Below are 19,164 nucleotides of genomic sequence, written 5' to 3'. Positions count from 1 at the left end.
ATATCCGACAGGACGGATATGGCAGAGTTCTGATGCATTGGATGGACAAATCAACAGTGTTTACAAGTCAGAATAAGGGAGCGCCCAGTAAAAAATGTCCAGTGTTGAATTGACTCTTACAGTGTACATACGGTCCTGCTCTGTCCCAGAACTAACACCAGATGTTTTGCTGTGCAGGAGTTTTGCTGACCTGGAATGCTGGGCAATGAAGGCCCGCCCCCTTTTTTTCCTGGCCAATGGAATTCCCAGCGGCAGTCTGAGCTGCGCTAACGCTTGCTCCAGTGCTAACGGCTCTGTCACGCTACATTAACGCTCACATTCTGTAAATGAGAACGTAAACTCCCACCCTGGTAGGTACAGAAGCCATTTTCACTGCAAAACGAACCATTTTTCTAACGACTGAAATCGGGGCGGAAAAAAAAAAACACCCTTCCCTATTATTTCACCCAACAAGGGGTGATATAATTTTCCATCGCTGCTGCACCACAAGTGGAGGATAATTTTTGTTACATACTTTTACTCCATTATGTAAAATTGGACCACATTTAATTAACTACCCATAAGTACAATAAAATGTGGGGGAAAAAAACCAGTTACTCGGACAACCCAGCATTAGACATTAGGATCCCACAACCAAACTATAAAGACTGTCTTGAAGAAACAGAATTGTATGTAAATACACAAATAAATAATCCTGGATGAGTACGCAGAAACAGTCACTGGCTAACATTCATTTCTATTGCAGACACTTGCACTCCAGCAAAATCAGCTCAGTTTCCCTAACCAGAAGGCAAAGACAGTGATGGTTAATTAAAGCCTGTGGAATATGAATCTGGCGATGACTCTGCATAGGAACCCTACACACTGTCTGATCCGGAGAGGCAGCGATCGGGACGAACCAGCGGCCCACAGCTCCTCTCGCCCATAGCATTGGTGGGCCTGCGCCTTCAGTCCGCCGCTATGCTCGTTAGCGATATATAACCGTAGCTGTGGTGCAAAACAATCAGGAAACTAGAGGTATCACCGCAAGCCCTCCCCAACAGGGTACAGAGGTAGCTTTATCGTAATGATGTGTTTTTAAAAAATAAAAGCCATCAGACTCCTGTTCGTGGCTGACCCGCGGTTTACCTATTTATTTATTTATTTATCGTTCATGAATCATACAATTTATTCACAGAACATTCATAGAATTCATATGTCTTCCTTTTAAGTGGAAAAACTTATGACTCGACTTGAGATGGTTGACTTCTACGGTCAACAGCACATGACAAATCAGCAACTCAAATCAACTCAACTCAGAATTAGCGACCAATCAAATACCATAACAAACTCCACTGACTGACACATCACCCCAGTGAAAAATGAACCTCATTAAATCTCACAAGCTTTCAGAGAATATCTTCACTAAAAATAAACACGCGTTTCAGAGCCCGTGTCACGGCATATGGTTCACAGGTACTGCAAATGAGTTCATTATTTCCAGGCACATTTGTGTGACTTTTGGGAAAATTAGCCGTACTAGCAAAGGTGTCAAATTTGTCATTAAAGTCTTAACGGGTGTTACATTTCACCCAATGGGAGGGGGCGGGAACAAAGCACACCCAAAACTGTGAGTGTGATTAGTCTTGATGCGCGAGACATCTCGGAGAGACGGAGGGCGGCTGCGTTCCTCAGCGTGTGACATCCTGACGCGAAGGAAGAAAAAACGTGTTAAAGAAGCACGCGGAGGTATGCGAGACAGACAGGCTCACAGCCGGCGCCAGAGAACGCTCCAGTCGAACCGTCGTCCCGTCACGTTATTTTAAGGCCCGCCCGTCCTCGCCGAGACACAGTGACTGACACTCCCCGGCCTCCGCCACAACACCCGTTTACGTCCTAATTGCCTGTTAACCGCTTTCCCAATTAGCAAGAGGTTTTATGGCACTTTTTAAAAAAAGTGCAGTTCAGGAGTTGTGCCAGCTTTGTTGTTTTGACAGCACTGTGACTCCAGGAAAACAAACTGAGATTAAAGAAAAGTCTGAATGTCAAACTTTGATGTAGAAAGATATCCTTTTCATCTCACCATTGCTCAGTTAGCTCTGTGTGAACAGTGGTTGTGCTACGCCTGCTAGACAGTTGAGGCGATCTGACCCTCACTCATTGACATACACGGTCTGGACTTGCAAGATTCAAATAAGTGAAAAACAGCAGAATGCTCTAATTGTTCTACTGTTTGGTAAACTCTTTGGGAAGATATACTGTTGAATTAACAAGTAGCTTTTAGCCTTCCTTGTTTAATCAGGAATTTTTTTTTTTCAGCTGTACCGCAAAACTGTTACAAAAGCATTTTAGCATTTTCCTAAACTTTCCGTTTGTAATTTTTGAAGTTGTGACACACCTCATCAAGCTGGAACAGAATCAAGTGATACATTTTTCACAAACGCAGACTGCAAACTTTTGAATCATAAAAAAAAACAGAATCATAAATCCTGATAGGCTTCTGCAATTTCTGAGCTGGCTGACTGAACCTTGTTTTCTTTTCAATCCATATTGTAATTTTCTGTGATCCTTTCTGTTGCTTCGTTGAATGTTTGAATGCGCTAATGGCATATTGTTCCATCTGGGTTGTGCCAGCGTTGCATACATGTTCATCAGCTGCTCAAGTCCATTTCAGATTTAAAGAAATCTGTCTTCCCAACTCTCAAACCACTGGGCAAAGTCAATCACTCTTGTCAGGTTGCACTGTGAGAGAAAGATGTTTCTCCTAATTGTTAACGTCCTTCCTACATCTAGCTTATATCTAGCAGCACTGTTTTTAGCACTGTTTTTATTATTTTTATAACACACCTAATGTTCTATCCTGACCATGCATGTGGATTCCTGTAACCGAACGGTACTTCAAAAAAAAAAAAAAATCTAACTGATATGGCAGTTCAGTAAAGGCCTTTTAATGAAAATTCCCCCTACAAGAATGCCCTGAACCTTACTGAATTAAGCTCTGTTTTATACCTTTGCACTTCAGCACGCTTCTCTGCATTTTTTTAAAACCAAACGGCAGTTCTTATGGCAGCACAAGAAGTGTTTAACGTAACGCACAACGGTGGCTATTATCTGTTCAAGCACTGAAATCCAATCTGGTCTCAACTGATGCTGAAACTCGAATGAATAAAAAAAATGTCTTTGGGGAAAATAAAAAGAGGATAAATCTGCGCACCACTGATATTATTCCTGAGAGCAAGCCGCATCATAATTTTACACGTGTATTTCAAAGCAAGCGTAATGTTTATTGGCTTTTAGGAGAGAACGAGATGAATAATGTGAGAAATTATGAGGGATTTATTTTCGCAGCTCCGCAGTCTTGGCAGGAAGCTCGTGCATTTCTCTGGAGGTCCCCCTCTCCATTGATACATTTTAAAGACTTTCTTCACTTGCTTAACTCAGAACAGTTTGCGAAATGATCTGGGATCGTTTCCTTTATTTATTAACGCTGACACAGGCCTTCCGGCTATGGAACTGAATTCTGACACACTTTGTATGTCACCCCATTGAAGGTTGGCTACATTAAAAGACCCTTTCTTCCACATATTTATAATGAGAAATCTAAAAAAAATATAACACTTATAATCAAGTATGACAATCGCCTATCTGAGATTCTAAAACAATCTGGTCTGGTCGAGGCTGAACTTAAATTACAAACTCATGCAAGTCTAACACTGCAGTTAAAACCAAAGAGACCAAGGAAAAAGATTTATATAAATTGAATAAGATTTACATAACGATGAACATGATGTCACAGAGCTTAAGGTCTAGTGAGCACATTTTTTGTGAAATGCTCAAAATTATGAATATTCTCATTTATAACAATGTCATAATATGGTAATAATGGGCATCTGTGTTTCAAAATGCCTTTAGGAATATAAACTATAGAAAATATACAACTACAAAAAAAAGGCCAATTCAAAACCTCTCATGAATAATTTAAATGTTGAAAATACTGCCTGGCTATTAAATCATATAATTTATGATATGATTCGCCCAGAAAGCAGCATATGTAAATATATTAAATAAACTATTTTCTCTAATTCTATGCGAGATGAGAGGCAGTGCAGCTGTAAACCAACCTGGCCAGGTTGAAGACGTCATCAATAAGTCCTGCTCGGTTCCCCACAGATATAACCTGTAAGCAAAGCACATTACACAGCATTACACGGCATTACACAGCATTACACAGCATTACACAGTGTTACACACGTTACACACACTGTGGGGTTCGATCAGAGAATATCCCTGAAGTGCGTAAGGGGAGAATGTAGATTATAGGCTGAACACAGAGCATCAGAGAGGTCAGGACAACTAGAAGAGGAGACCACTGTCTGTGAAAACAAAATGCACAGAGAAGAATTTGAAGAGCAACTGTGTGACCTACGTCCGGGTTCCTCATTAGCTGCTGGATCAGAAGCTTCCAGTTCTGCAGGTCATAATTGACTCTGAAGTAGCCCGTCTGATTGATGTTCCCCAGGAGCCATGTTTCCTCGCCCATCGGGTGGAGCTTGTGCGTCTCTAAAATAAGTAAATAAATAAATAAATAAATAAATAAATAAATAAAAAACAGCACAATCAGGCAGATGCTGCCTGTGCAGACGGCCATGATGGCCCATCAGTGAGCCAGGCGACATATGGAGGTAAAATGGGCACGCGGACACACAGGGGGAAACTAGAGTGGCCGCGACACGGGAGCCATTTTATAAATACCCACGTCTGAAACATAAAGCTGTCGGGACTAAGCGTGCACATCCAGTTTTTTTTTTGTGTCACCACACTCTCAGTGAAAAAAAGGGTTCCAAAAGTCTCTCTCTCTCTCTCTCTCTCTTTCTCAAAAAACGTTTGTATTTTAAAATACCACCAAACGTAGAGTGATGAAAATAAGGAATTTCAGGTGGTCATGATGGAGTTCAACCTGTCGAGGCTTCCTATTCTGGCTCCGGACAAAAAGCACTGTATGAATGTGAACCACAGCCTTCACTGCAAAGGGAGCTGGGGAATTGGGACCTCTGATTTATGTTTGCGAGGGGAATGTAAATTCACCGGCCTCATTAAAGGGGGAGAAGAATCAAAGGGAGGCGGGAAAAATTGATTTCAATTGTCACGGTGCATGAGCAGCTAAAATGGCCGGTCATTACAGACTCACTATCCACTGCACGAATGGCAACTCCTGAACAATAAGGGATAACAAACAATACTATCCCAAGTGGATCGGTGCCCACAAAACTGTTTCTTTAGAAAGGGGACAAGGTGCATGCGACTTTTCTAAGGGAGTCTCCTGGAAGGGGAAAAGACAAAGCATGCACAGGTATCAACGTGACCGAGCACAGTTACCTGTTCTGTTGGTAACCCAAATGACCGATTCTGGCGATATGTGAGTCAAATTTCCTACGGAAAGCGTCAGTGGGATTTGCCACTGGAAGCTGCAGGAAAGAGGAAGAGAAGGAACAGAAGAAGGAATTAGGTGTGACAACCTTTGAAGACCGGCATTTTTAAAGCATTCCTTGTTTTCCACTGGCTAGCCCGACTTACCAATCATCGTTAAAAGAACTGAGCTGCAATTAAACAGCTGAACATAGCTGGCAGAACATGCTTGCCCCTACCCAGCAGTTCACACATTTTAAACTACCCCACCATTGTGGACACACTCGCGTGCTTTAAGCCTATAAAGACCCGAGCTGACACTCCAGACACAGAAGGATTTGGAAAGGCAGAACATAACGACACATAAGAGGAAGTTGCTGGCAGCTGTCGGACCGGTACCTGCTGACCGGAGTGAAATGGCCGTCGGAACACAGAAGCGGTCTGTGTCCGGCGTCAGGAACCTCAGCCTAACTGAGGCAGCATACTGCTCCTCAGGAAGTCTTTAGTGGAATTTGCATCATTCAGGGGTGTGAAGTATCAATAATTCAATACCTAAACGGGTATCAGTTTGACAGAATTAAGCAACCTGCCAACTGGGAAGGATTGCGCATGATGGAACGCTCTGCCTAACAATTCGATACAGCACGATGCAAATATAACCCCATCAATTATAATAAAAAAACGAATGAAACAAATCACATGAGCAATGCTGTTACTTAAAATAAAATAAAAATCCATTGGCGAATACAACCGAAAAGCAAGTGACCTTTTCTCTGTACAGTATAAGAGCATTAATATACAATAATTTTAAGACAATAACTGATACATACTGTACACATGACCAATTTTAGGCAAACAGCATGCCAGGAGAATACAAGAATTGTACAACAAAAAATCAAGAATATAATTATCAACTTAAACATGCTGGTAACAGTTTGTTAATCTTCGCTTTTCGAAAAAAGCTATTTTCAGAACTTAGTGAATAAATTCTGTACTCCTTCATAAATTTTGTACTTAAAACACTAGCACAGAATTGTTTTCAAACACGAATATGCAACTTTATTTATATAACTCACAGTATACGAATGGCCGTATCTCTAGGAAATTTAGTGTAAGCAGGGAAGACATAAAGCAAAGCACGTGTAGGGTGATTGGCAGCTTCAGCAAACGCGAACAATAAACAACCACTTTTTCGAGCAGCCTAAACAATCCTTTGGCTTCAGCTTCTACAAGGGCCCACAAATGAAGTCCTTGGTAATGGTGGATCCCCCCCCCCCCCCCCCCACATAATTTCCTGCCCATCCCTGAGCTCACCTAACTCCGTAATGGAGATCGATCGCCCCTCTGTCTTATGAGACAGACAAATGCGTATCCGTAAAATTCCTGAAGTGGAAATCATTGCTTCCTCCAAACCCGGTCCCTCTCTCGCTTCCGATCGACGCTCGATCTTTACGGCAGGGGCGCAGTGCCTGATCTCTATCGCCGCTCCCAGAGGTGCATCATTGATCTGGAGCAAATAACCTACCCCCCTCCACCCCCCCCACCCCCTCCCCTACTTTTGGTAGCCCCCTCTGTGGATTTGAGGGTTGTTGTTTTATGGAGGTGGGGGTTGAGTACCAGGAGGTCCAGGAGACATAAATGTGAATGTGTGCGCCAAATGAAAAGAACCCGTTACAGAACTTGGGAATCCACAGGTAACAGTAAAAATAAAAGAAAATGGCTGACCACAATATCCCTCCCGCTGAAGTTCTTGAGTGACCGTTCTTGATGAAACTGCTACAGTGGCTCACACACCCTGCTTTGATATGTGTAGCTGGCCCAATCAGAGTTGCTCTTTTGTTTATCCTTTAATCTAAAACCAATAAATGGATGTGACCATTGAGGAGTATGTGTGCTCAATCTCAGTTGTGCCCCAGTTAATGATGCCTTTCCCTCAGTCCATTTCACACAGTAAGCACAGGCTAGGTCAGAGAGTAATGTAAAGTCCAACTAGTAGGCATGACAATGAGCAAGGGCAACAGAACAAGTGTTCAGTACAGCAGGAAACATAGACAACCCGGTGCAGGTTTCCTAAAACCCTATAAAGTGCTTGTCTTCCTTGTACTGAATCTAAGGGAACAGTAGTAATACAAACATTAGCCTACAATTTGTATTATACTTAAGTTTATACTGACTAAGTCATATGTTTTTTTGCAGTGGTTTTAGTGTAATAGTGCCTTTCATTTCTAAGTGCATTTGCAACATGCAGTATTTCTATGTTAAGGTAATACTATAGCTTCTTTAAGAGCATGTTTGTGCTTTATTCCAAATTATCCCTAAAAAACCTTCACAGCAATGGGAGCATTAACAGGGTGTATCTGCGAGCTGTAATGGTTTTGTGCAGGCTCCTTCTAACTCCTCCTGAGGTTCATTCACATTGTATTTGGATAATTAATTAAATGATATCCGGTAAGCCATTGTTGAAGAATTCTGAAGACTAAGCAGGGGAAAATGGGAGCCCTCCTCTGATTGGTTTAAATGTGCAGACAAAGAAAAATACAGCGCACCCATTGGCCAGACTTTCATAATCTCTCTGAATGAACCTGCTGTGCTGTGTCATTGGATGAAGGACTCCTGTACTTAGTTCAGAAGGGTCCCACTTCGGTGTGATTGACAGGCCCGCACAGCGCCTGGCTCTGAGTCGTGACGGCCGTGAACTCTCCTGTAATTAAAACCCGTGACCCCTGCCAGCCCGAGGCACAGCCGCACAGTGTGGCATAGATCCACCTGAGGTGAGTAGCACCAGGATCCAGATTAGCTGCGCGAGCAATAATGGGATGTCTGTGGGTGATAATTAAATCAATCGGTGCTTTGCATCGTTAATTCAGCTTATTTATGCTCGCTGTGATTGACTTGGCCACTGAAAGGGCACCTGGGGCGGACTGCTGTGTGTGTGCGTGTGTGTGTGTGTGTGTGCATGTGCGTGTGTGTGTGTGTGCATGTGTGTGCATGTGCGTGTGTGTGTGTGTGCATGTGTGAGTGTGCGTGTGTGTGTGCTGTGAGTGTGCGTGCATGTCACGTGTGTGTGCGTGTATGTGTATGTGTGTGTGTGTGTGTGTAAGAGTGTGTGTGTGTGCATGTGTGTATGTGCGTGTGTGTGTGTGTGTATGTGCATGTGTGTGTGTGCATGTGTGTATGTGCATGTGTGTGTGTGCATGTGTGAGTGTGCGTGTGTGCTGTGAGTGTGCGTGTGTGTGTGCGTGTATGTGTACGTGTGTGTGTGCGCGTGTGCATGCGTGAGTGTGCGTGTGTGTACGTGCGTGTGAGCATGCATATGTCTGCTCTTGTACACGTGTGTGCCCGCGTGCTCTCCCTCAGTCCTCTTAAAGCTTAAAGCGTTTAATCCATAAACTGACGTGCTTGTGGATACAGCCTGGAAAACAGGAAGAGCGGGCTTCAGGGGGGACTAAATGTGAGTTATTGACAGACATCTCATCTGTCTCTCGACCGTGTGAGCACTAAAGCAGAATGTAGTTGCCCACTTGTATTCTACAGAAGAGCCCATTAGCTTGGTTTCCCTATCATGACCAATGCTGTGACTTATGCATGAAGCTACTCCGCCGAGTTTCACATTCAATAAAAAAGCAACGTGTGAAAATGAGGTTTGGCAGCTTTAATATTGGAGGATAAGATACATAATTACGAGAACAAGGTATCCAGCCCATCCAGGCTTGTCATTTACCGAAAGTCTAGAGAGCATCCAGCACTCCATCAAGCCTTGGCATAAATACCCCAAGGGCCTCCATGACACAGTCCCTTCTGCCACGCACTGACACCTGACAAACCGTAAAATAATTATTTCCGAAAATCCGTGTGGAATTGACCCAATTCACATCATCCTCGCCTCCTTTGTTCTACTGACACGACGCTTCTTTTGTAGTTCACTTTAATCTCCGTTATGAATTTAAATTTTTTTTTTTTTATTAAAAAAAAATGTTTCTAACCCTGAAGTGATTGAGGGATCAGAGATCTGTTGAAAAAAAAAATAAAAAAAATAAAAACGCTGAACGCAATTCCTGCTGTGAACGCTACCCGGGCCTTATTAATGAACGATTCGTTAAAATACAGCCTCAAATCGAGTATCCGCACGACCACAGCCGAACAGTTAGCGGGAGCATTTAGCGAGGGTTCAAAAGCACAGCAACCACGAACCGTGGAATCGTGTGCTATTACTGCCGTTGCCGTGTTCTCAACGTCATACGGCTTCAAATGGACTGTGCCGAATCACTGCCAGGTTCCAGGTCCTTTTTTAATTTTTATTTAAAAAAGCCACGCTCACTGCAGGCGAAAATCTGCAGTCGCAGACTAAACCAGCCAGTCCCACTCGCATAAAAACGTGTCACTTCACAGAAACTTACGTAGATATCCATCCGTCCATTATCTATACCCGCTTATTCCTGGTCAGGGTCCATCCATTATCTATACCAGCTTATTCCTGGTCAGGGTCCATCCATTATCTATACCCGCTTATTCCTGGGCAGGGTCCATCCATTATCTATACCCGCTTATTCCTGGGCAGGGTCCATCCATTATCTATACCCGCTTATTCCTGGGCAGGGTCCATCCATTATCTATACCCGCTTATTCCTGGGCAGGGTCCATCCATTATCTATGCCCGCTTATTCCTGGGCAGGGTCCATCCATTATCTATACCCGCTTATTCCTGGTCAGGGTCGCGGAGGGGTGCTGGAGCCTATCCCAGCGTGCACTGGGCGAGAGGCAGGAATACACCCTGGATAGGCTGCCAATCTATCTTATGTAGCTAACACAGTTTAAATATGCATGACCCAGATGGTGCACTGTTTCACATACAGGATATTTTCAACATGTACACATACCAGTACACAGCATCTTAGCCGTCGTAATGGGTTATGGGCAGGAAAATAGCTTGGGCGCAACATCACCTCAATACTGTATCTTTATAGTGAAATGCACGGCCATCACTTATTACAATGTGAGGAGGGGGGCAAAAACATCTCGATAGTGTGTCAGTGAGAAATGAATGAACACGAATGAGTGTCCACCCACACTGCTTTGCAGAACATGCCGCCACACTTCAAACTGATCCACAGGTGCAGTGCTGCATGGGTAGAGCACCTACCCATCTTTAAGCTGCACCACTGTGATGGAACAGCAGGAACATGTGACATGCTACTGCTCTGTGGCACAGCTAGGCTTCTGCAGGATTGCGCTTGCACACACGAACGCCGCATTGCCCTGAACCCAACATTCAGCGCTACGTTTGCATACACACGGCCGGCTCTGACGCTGTACTCCTGAAGCCATCACACTGTGAGCACAACTGCTCTGTAGGAGATCTCTACAGGGAAGTATTTACACTAAAGAAACACAATAAAGCACGTTTCTGCTGAGGTTTGGGAAAGGGCTACAACCGAGGTGTCCTCATTAAGAGGCAGAATCGATTTTTCTTGTTTTCCGCCAAAATTTTACATTTATTTTTTAATCCTGACCCTGATTTATTCACGGCGCCTTAATGGAGGATTAAACTCATTTGTCTAGACGTGATAAATCTCTTTCCAAAGTGCAGCTAAGCCAGACATGGCCTCAAGGTGTGTGAAAACCCATGGATATTAAGTGTCAAACCTCAATACTAACTAAGCGTTATTGCCGTCATCATTTATGATGACACCGGTGTAACAGGTTGATTCTGTGCACACATACAGTAGAGGGTTTGCAAAAAGAGGTTGCCGCTCAAAATGATGCTGTGACTTCATGCTATTAACTGGAGCGTGAAAATAGCAGCGGTGCACTGAGCGAAGAAGACAGAGAGATTAAAATGGGACCAGCTGTGTTCTGTGCAGTGAAACAGAGCATGTGATTACCCAATGTGCAGTTTTATCCACTCCTGGCAAAATTTCCAAATGCATTTTCTTTTTATTTATTATTAATCATCCCCCCAGCTAATCATCCCCCAGTTTAAACTGGCACGAAGGTCGCCACGCAACACACACCCCACCTCAGACCTCAGCTAATGTGTCTTGAGGATGGGCAGCACGTGTGCAGTGTGATGGCATTACATTACATTACAGGCATTTAGCATACACTCAACTTGTTGCATAACATTTACACTGCATCCATTCATAGAGCTGTCTATACACTGAAGCATCCATTTATACAGCTGGATATATACTGAAGCATCCATTTATACAGCTGGATATGCACAGGCTAAGTATGATGCAGAAGCAACATGGCTCAAGGGTACGACGACAGCGTCGTACTCGAGAATCCAACCTGTGACCTTTAAGCTACAGTTCCTTACCCATTACACTACACTGCCACCTACACACACTGCCACCTGCAGGACGAGCGTGAGCTGGGGCCTACCTCAGGTTGGACAGCTGCGGCTCCCTGATCTTGGTGTCCACGTTGTAGACAAAGTGCTCCTGGGCAATGGTCACGGCGCCGTCCAGGCTGTCGTTCTTACTGATGGTGACCACCGGGTAGCCCATCTGCAGCGTCCAGCCGCTCATCACCTCCTTAATGTTGATGTCACTTCCTTCTCTCTGCATGGCCTGGGGAAGAGGGAGGGTAGCGGCGCTGGGATTTATTTTAAATCAATGCTCATATTTACGCAGTGGTGTCTGGGCACAAGGGAGAAATCTTCGCTGACGTCTGACACGCTTTACAGAAAGCAAACTGAGCAGCTAAATCGCAGTAAGATGTTGTCCCATCAGGTTTCACTATGCAAAATGTACCCCTGGCTTGGCTGTAGAATTGTCTCCCAATTCACTGCGAGACAACAGTGGGCATGGTGTAATTAACATACGCGTGCACAAAGAATTACCCCTCGGATGCTTGTAGTTGACACCTTTTACCAAAAAAAAAAAAATCAAATAATAATAAATAAATAATACCACCAGTCCTGCACCCTCAAAACAAAGCAACTGCAAACTGTAATTTGAAATGTCAGAAAGAAAAACCATGTGAGAGTGTGTGTGTGGCCTGAGTTCATTTCAGAGAAACTGAAAGCTATTGATTAAGAAAAAGCAGCAGTTGGAAATATACAGGTAATCGAAGTGTCAAATTGTGAGATTAGAGCCGGAAAGGAACGGTTCTTGCAGCATTGGCGAGGAAAAAGAAACAGCTTTGGTGTGGAAACAGGAAACAGCATTGTCGAGGAAACAGTGGAAAGCAGCAGTCGTCCAATGAGGAGGCAGCGTCTGACTACCCAGCACAGAAACCCAGTGGTGTTTACTGGACCCCTGACACAATCACCTTATCGAGCTGTGCTACCATGGTGTGCTAACTGTATCATTCTCTCTAAAAAATGAAGTTTTTTTTAATTTTGAATGTGCTCATTTCAGTTAATTTGAAATGCTGAGGAAGCTGACTGATTATAGTCCAGTGTTAGGAGTCCCACCCAACAACAGTTACTGTGCTCCCGAACCTCAGACATCATTCCTAAGAGGAACCACAGTGGAATGGATATATACTGCAGAAAAGAGATCCACTGTCAACAACTGAGTTGGGTGAGCCCTCATATTACGAGTTGCTCATTTTCAGAGTAAACCAGCACCTACTCTTCTAAACAAAATACATCATTCCTGTTTTTTTTTCTTCAGAATTTCAGTCATTAACTACCCATTTACACCAATAAAACTTTCCATTCTAATGCTGACCCATGTCATCCATAGCTTTTGGACGGACAATTGTCACGTCTCTCCTGTCTTTGCTACTTTTGAATGGCAAAGGAAGTATTAATCTTATACGGTGATGGTAGAACGTCTTCCTCTAGTGCTGTCTGATGTCTTAGTAGCTCTCCACCCCTCCCCTCCACAGCAAGCTTCAATTGGAGAATTAGTTTAGAACCTGAGTTATCTTTGTAATGATTGGCTTTGTAGATCCTCGACAGTGTAGCGGCAGTCAAATATAAATTGATTTTCACTAAACGAAACCCCCCCCCCCCCACCACATTTAAATGACAAAAGTAGACCAATGAAAAGGGTGCAGACAAATTGAGCAGCTCAGTCACAGTTGAACACAATGGAATATCACACAGTCATAAAAATACGACGCTATTAATAATGGAAGATACAAGACTTAATTAAGTCAACCACGCTGACTGAAGCAAACGCACAATTTGTTTAGACTAAAGAACAACCTTTTGACGCTGTTGACAATTCTGTCGTCTTATTTATTCAATTACCACTTAATCAGGTGCATGTGAAGAATGACAGCGAGATGTTTACGTCTGTTGACACTCATGCACACTCAATGCGCTGTATGACAACGTGGCAAATTCAAATCTCCGCCAAGAACACAAAATAGTTACATTTTTTCTCTCTTTTTTTTGAGGGAATGTGAGACATTTATTCAAAATTAGCAGCGTGATGTACAGTGATGGAAAGAATACAAGGTCGACAGAACACTCATACATTCACACAGGAACAAGTAAAGGAATATCACACCTCTAAGTAGGGAAAAACATCCAGGGTTCTAAATATTGTAGTTCCATTTTATTATTACTGTCAGTCGGCTTATTGTCTCCTCTTTCTCGTGTTGACACTGATGTGTGAAAGCCTGCCCCTGAGAAGAAGCGTTTCTCTCAGCACTGACAGAATTCATAACAGCTGACAAGAAGATTTTGGTGTTTCTGTGTTAAACCAGGAAATATGTTTTTTTTTTTTTTTTAGCTCCATCTCATTGATCCGAAGATACGATACCCTCTGCGACTGAGGATAAGTTCACAGGGCGTAGATACGCTGTGCCTGCTAGAATGAACCTCAAGTCATCCGTGGTTGCTCGTCCTTGCAAAATAAACAAAATTATGTGAAACATAATGATCTTTCACTGCGGGCTCATCGGCTTCACCAGACTCACTGTCCGACGTTCTGACCAGTTCTTCGGTTTTCTTTTTATGCAAATTCAGCAATTGGGAAAATACCTGTACATAGTTCACTGGATGCTGGGATTGGCCTTGTGTTTCTTAAATAGTGTAACTAATTTTATATAATTCGCTTTTTCAAAGTGAATATTTTCCCTGGCCACTGCCTCAGATTACCCGTATGTGAAATCAATAATAAAATCGGACAAACGAGGTGCTTCACACCCATAACAGTACAGCACCATGCATAATGAAGGATCCTCCTTTGGGTTATTTCTCACCAGAAATACGGAAAGTCGGAGGAGTCAAGGCTCAGGAACGCCTCTGAATAAAACAGGGCGACTGATGTGTTGACATCTGAGACGTCATCTTCGGAGTCGACGGGAAAAGCAGAAATCTTTTTGCTTTTAGCTTTTCCTGTTGGCTCTGAGGAAAATGTCTCAGGCCTTGAAGCGTCAGTCATCCTGTTTTATTCAAGGCGCTACGTTTCAGAACCACAAGGCCTCCAAATCTCCTTATTTAGTCCCTGCGATGAAATCTGGGTAAGGATCCTTCTTTAGACTTTTTGTTAGCTGTTCCACCCTCGTCTGTGTCCCGTCACAATATGTGCAAAAATAAAATAAATCCGTCAGCCCGCAACGAGCAAGTAAGACACAGCCTGCGACGTGCCCGTAGGATATCATTTTGCTCTGTCATTATTCTTGACGTTGTTTGTGCATCCGTGCCTCACTTTCCCGCCGTACAGACCTGCGGCAGCATCGTTTTATTGTTTCGCGCCGATGAGGACCTCGTAATTGCTCGCTAATAGCATAATTAGCCGAATATCTGCGCTGAACGCTAAACGATCGCTAACCCACAGCGCCGGCGGGGACACCTGGATGACAACCGCCGAAATTCAGGCTGACAGCCCAGATGGCCACACGCCGAACATGTTTTTCCAGACCTCTAATTACGTGGCATCGACCATTTTCGGGCTAATTTATAAACTGCCACTCTGCCATTTTACACACACTCCGCCATGGCAGTTCCTTTCAAACAGTTCACGGGGCCCATCATCTCTATTTTCCAGCAATATCAAGAAAAGAAGTATCACTGTTTTAACACCGACTTCCTCGTCAATACTGAACCGTGGATATCTGATCGCCTTTCTACAGGTGCATGCAGATAAGGAGGAAGCAGGAATGACATATTACTGTATTTGGATCTTCTTTCACTCAGATCTGGGCAGCCTAATCCACAAATCAGAGACTCTGGTGTTATCTTTGATCCTGACAGGGGCTTTGAAAAAAATATTAGGGATGATATCCCAGGCCTGATACCAAGCGATCGACACACACATCTGGCGTTAGATCTTTCTCTGTCACTGCCGAATGCGGGCAAGAGGCCGCTGCTTTAAATCGAGACTACAGCAGTGGCCTTTTCTCTGTCCTAATGCCCGCTCTTTGTGTAGCTTACAGCAGATTAAACGAGCCGAGCTCAACATCAAACCAGATCAAACCCAGGCTTATAAATCCTGGCCTCTTCTTAGGGGGGCTTCCAATATGATTTTAGAGTAGATTTTGTATTTGAATCGGACTTATTACATTTTAAGGTTTACAGGGTCCGATGGCCCGCGGATGTATTTCAGAGATAGCGACTCTGTATGTGGCTCAGAGTAATCTCTGATCAGCATCCACAGCACTGGGCACGTCCCTCACTGGAAAACGAGGTGACTTAGCTCTTTCTGTGCAAGGACACACGATTACAGAATGCCTCCCCCTCAGTCCAATACACACTGCCACACATGTTCTTAAGTGCCTTTTGACCTAATACAAGCCCTTCATTGTAAATACCTTTTCAATTTAATTCAATTTCCGGAGGAAAATCTGATTAAGACTGGCTTCATATCATGTACAGTCCTATCAGAATAAATACCCATGCCAAAAAAAAAAAAACTTCTTTCCAATATTTCCCCCAAATATTTCATACAGGTTGAAACTGCTTTTTCCCCAGTCCAAGTGCAGCAGAACACCTTTCCTTGGCTTCACCCTTAAATATTTAATGAACCTTTTTTTTTTTTTTTTTTTTTTTACAAAGTATTTAAATTATAGTTGAGCTCCAAGCAGACAAAAGGTTAAGGATCCCTTGATGGTTTTGTTGGCCCGTCTCCAGTCCACTGTGGAGAGCAGTGGGGAGAAGGCCCAGTGGATTTAGCTGAAGAGGAGGGCAGCGCTCTGCTAATCCCAGGCTCGGCTGGGGGAGAACCGGGGCAGTTACACACGGCTCGCGCCCCGTCCCGCCACGTCTGCCCTCTGTCACCGAGGTCGGGGCTCAGGCCTGGGGGAGCACCGCCATCATGGCAACCTGTCACAACACTGTCACCGACCAGATGCAGTGACTGACAGTAAACCATGCCCCCCCAAACCCCCAACATCACCCCCCACTCCTCCCCCAACACTACCACCCCCCCCCCCCCCGACCACCCCACTCCACCCCTGTATTCATACAAAACCCATAGAGCCAGAGCAGTCAAATAGAAATATTCTTTTCACTGATAATGTGTTTGTTCTTCTTTTCTTCTGAAAAGTTATGATCTGGAAATAACAGTAGCAGCTTTGAGAATTTATTTTTTTTCTTTTTCAGAATAAACATCTTTCATAAACCAAATTAAAAAGGGAGAAATGATAATTGCTATACTGATGTGCGTCCATAATTTACTTAATCCAAACATGATTTTAAAATTTTTTTACTAAATAGAAAATGCACGCTACGACAGTGCAAAAAAAAAAAAAAAAAAAAAAAAGGAATTAATAATATACATAAATATCATAGCGCAGCAGCGAAGCAATCAAAGTCTGGTCTTCCGTTGCTGCCTGAGCCTAACTGTGAGTTATTTCCCCTGGTTATATTACACAAACGGCATACCACATCCGCACAAGCGATTAGCGAATTAGGACTGTCCTATAAATTATAACTGAGGGATAACAGTTTGGTTTTAAGAAGCGTCCCAGCCCACCATTACAGGCCGAGGTAACCGTGAACTCTCGAAACGAGTAACGGCTCTCAGCGTTTTAAAAAAAAGTACTGCAGGACGTCACGGCAAATTGGATTTCATGAATAGATAATGACAGCTGCGACTATTAGTATTCATAAAATGATTGGCTGTCATGGGCGGTTAATGCCGCTGAATTCATTAATGGGCAGTTATATTAACTGAAAAAACATCTGTGGTTTCAGATGGCGCTATATTGCTCAGTATTGCTCAGTATTGCTCAGTATTGCTCAGTATCGCTCAGTATCGCTCAGTATCGCTCAGTATCGCTCAGTATTGCTCAGTATCGCTCAGTATCGCTCAGTATCGCTCAGTACTGCTCAGTATTGATCAGTATCGCTCAGTATCGCTCAGTATCGCTCAGTATCGCTCAGTATTGCTCAGTATCGCTCAGTATTGCTCAGTATCGCTCAGTATTGCTCAGTATCGCACACGTGCGGTACCATGCGAAGGGAATGTCTGATCCAGCGGCAGTAGCACTGACCCTCCCCTCAGCGTGTGAGAAAGATGCATTAACAGCCTGCATGAAGCCATTTAACGCAACGGCAGCACTGCCCGGGATAAACGACAGTTGACAGTTTTCAATTCCCAAACTCCAGCCCCATTCCAACATTCTGCAGGGGCCCCCTCATCTATTTGGAAGGGCGCAGGCTATTATACACATCCAGTGACTCAGGCGAAGTTAACCGATTCTTTTTTGTTTCTTTTTTTTTTACAATCTGCAGTCAGCCAATTAACCAGCTGCTTCGCCAAAGACCGTGGTCTGCATGAGCGGGACCACACGGAGGAGTCATGGTCTGCATGAGCGGGACCGAGCGGAGGAGTCCCTATCACGCTTCTCTGACCGAACTGCTGGTGCAAATGCAATTCAGTCAGACAAGGGGTCCTGATATTCTCCACTGTACCTGTATGTGAGCCATGGTAAATGTCAGTAATTTAAGCATGGTTTATAAGACCATATTCTTTTTAATAAACACACAGACAGCTACAGTAAATTGCAGTGCTAATGGCTAATGAGTGGATAACACTGCCCCATTCTTACCCTCCTAAACCACCGCTTCCAAACCCAGCTTGTGCCTGGAGCTCTTAACTACTGTTAAGCATTATAATAAACAACATAATTAATGCTTTTACTCAATCACGCCTCAGTAAATTAATTATGTCAAAAGTGACAGTCTACCTCAGGGGTACTCAACCCTGGAGGGCTATAATCCAGGAATTTTCCACCTCCGTAAAGCATTTACACGCGCATAACAGGTGCAAAATGCAACAGTGAATTTCTTTTTTTTTTTTTCAATTAACTGGTTAAATCCTGTTTTTCTAAGTTTGTGACTGGAAAGAGAATGCCTACAGACCACTGCAGCTCTCCAGGACCGGTAACCATGGTGCTACTGTGCTTGTGTTTGGTTTGTAAACATGGTAACACGTCTGTAAGCAGACACTGCGGGCCACACACTCAACCGGCACTTCCTGCACCACGGACACTTAATTTATCAATTACACGCATCTTCCCAACATGCTGGATGCAGAGATGGTTGCAGTCGGCCATTTTAGTACCCCCGCAGTGGCCATAAACAAACGGAAATAACGCATTACCTCCGAGAGCTTGTTCCACAGGTCATCCCGAGCAGCGTTGCCATACATGTGAGTCAGCAGATAGTCCTGCAAGGAATAAGAAAGACAGGCCTTAATTCCACTCCTGTGTCTCCCTGTCGCTTCAGTTAAACAAATAAAAGCATGACTGCTGTGGTCTCAGAACATCCATACATACAGAGGTCCCCCCTTTACAGCGACAGATCCCCCCCCTGTATATGCAGGACTTACTGTACGCTCTATGACCGGCCTTTATAAAGGCATATTTAAA

At 43.7% G+C, this 19,164-nt stretch overlaps 1 protein-coding gene across 1 annotated transcript in view; it reads right to left on the bottom strand.

Moving 5' to 3' along the window:
- The window catches only part of LOC118231096 (thyrotropin-releasing hormone-degrading ectoenzyme-like), a 107,300-nt gene that overhangs the window by 17,074 nt on the left and 71,062 nt on the right, over window positions 1-19,164 (bottom strand). The window contains exons 8-12 of the mRNA XM_035424578.1: window positions 18,897-18,962; window positions 11,770-11,957; window positions 5,356-5,444; window positions 4,406-4,539; window positions 4,101-4,156 (exon numbers count right to left, since the gene is read on the bottom strand). Coding sequence (XP_035280469.1) covers window positions 4,101-4,156; window positions 4,406-4,539; window positions 5,356-5,444; window positions 11,770-11,957; window positions 18,897-18,962 — 533 coding nt within the window. The remainder of the gene's footprint in view (window positions 1-4,100; window positions 4,157-4,405; window positions 4,540-5,355; window positions 5,445-11,769; window positions 11,958-18,896; window positions 18,963-19,164) is intronic.

This window comes from Anguilla anguilla, chromosome 7 (genome assembly GCF_013347855.1).
Source record: "Anguilla anguilla isolate fAngAng1 chromosome 7, fAngAng1.pri, whole genome shotgun sequence".
Classification (NCBI taxonomy): domain Eukaryota; kingdom Metazoa; phylum Chordata; class Actinopteri; order Anguilliformes; family Anguillidae; genus Anguilla; species Anguilla anguilla.
This window is presented reverse-complemented; position numbering and strand designations above follow the sequence as displayed.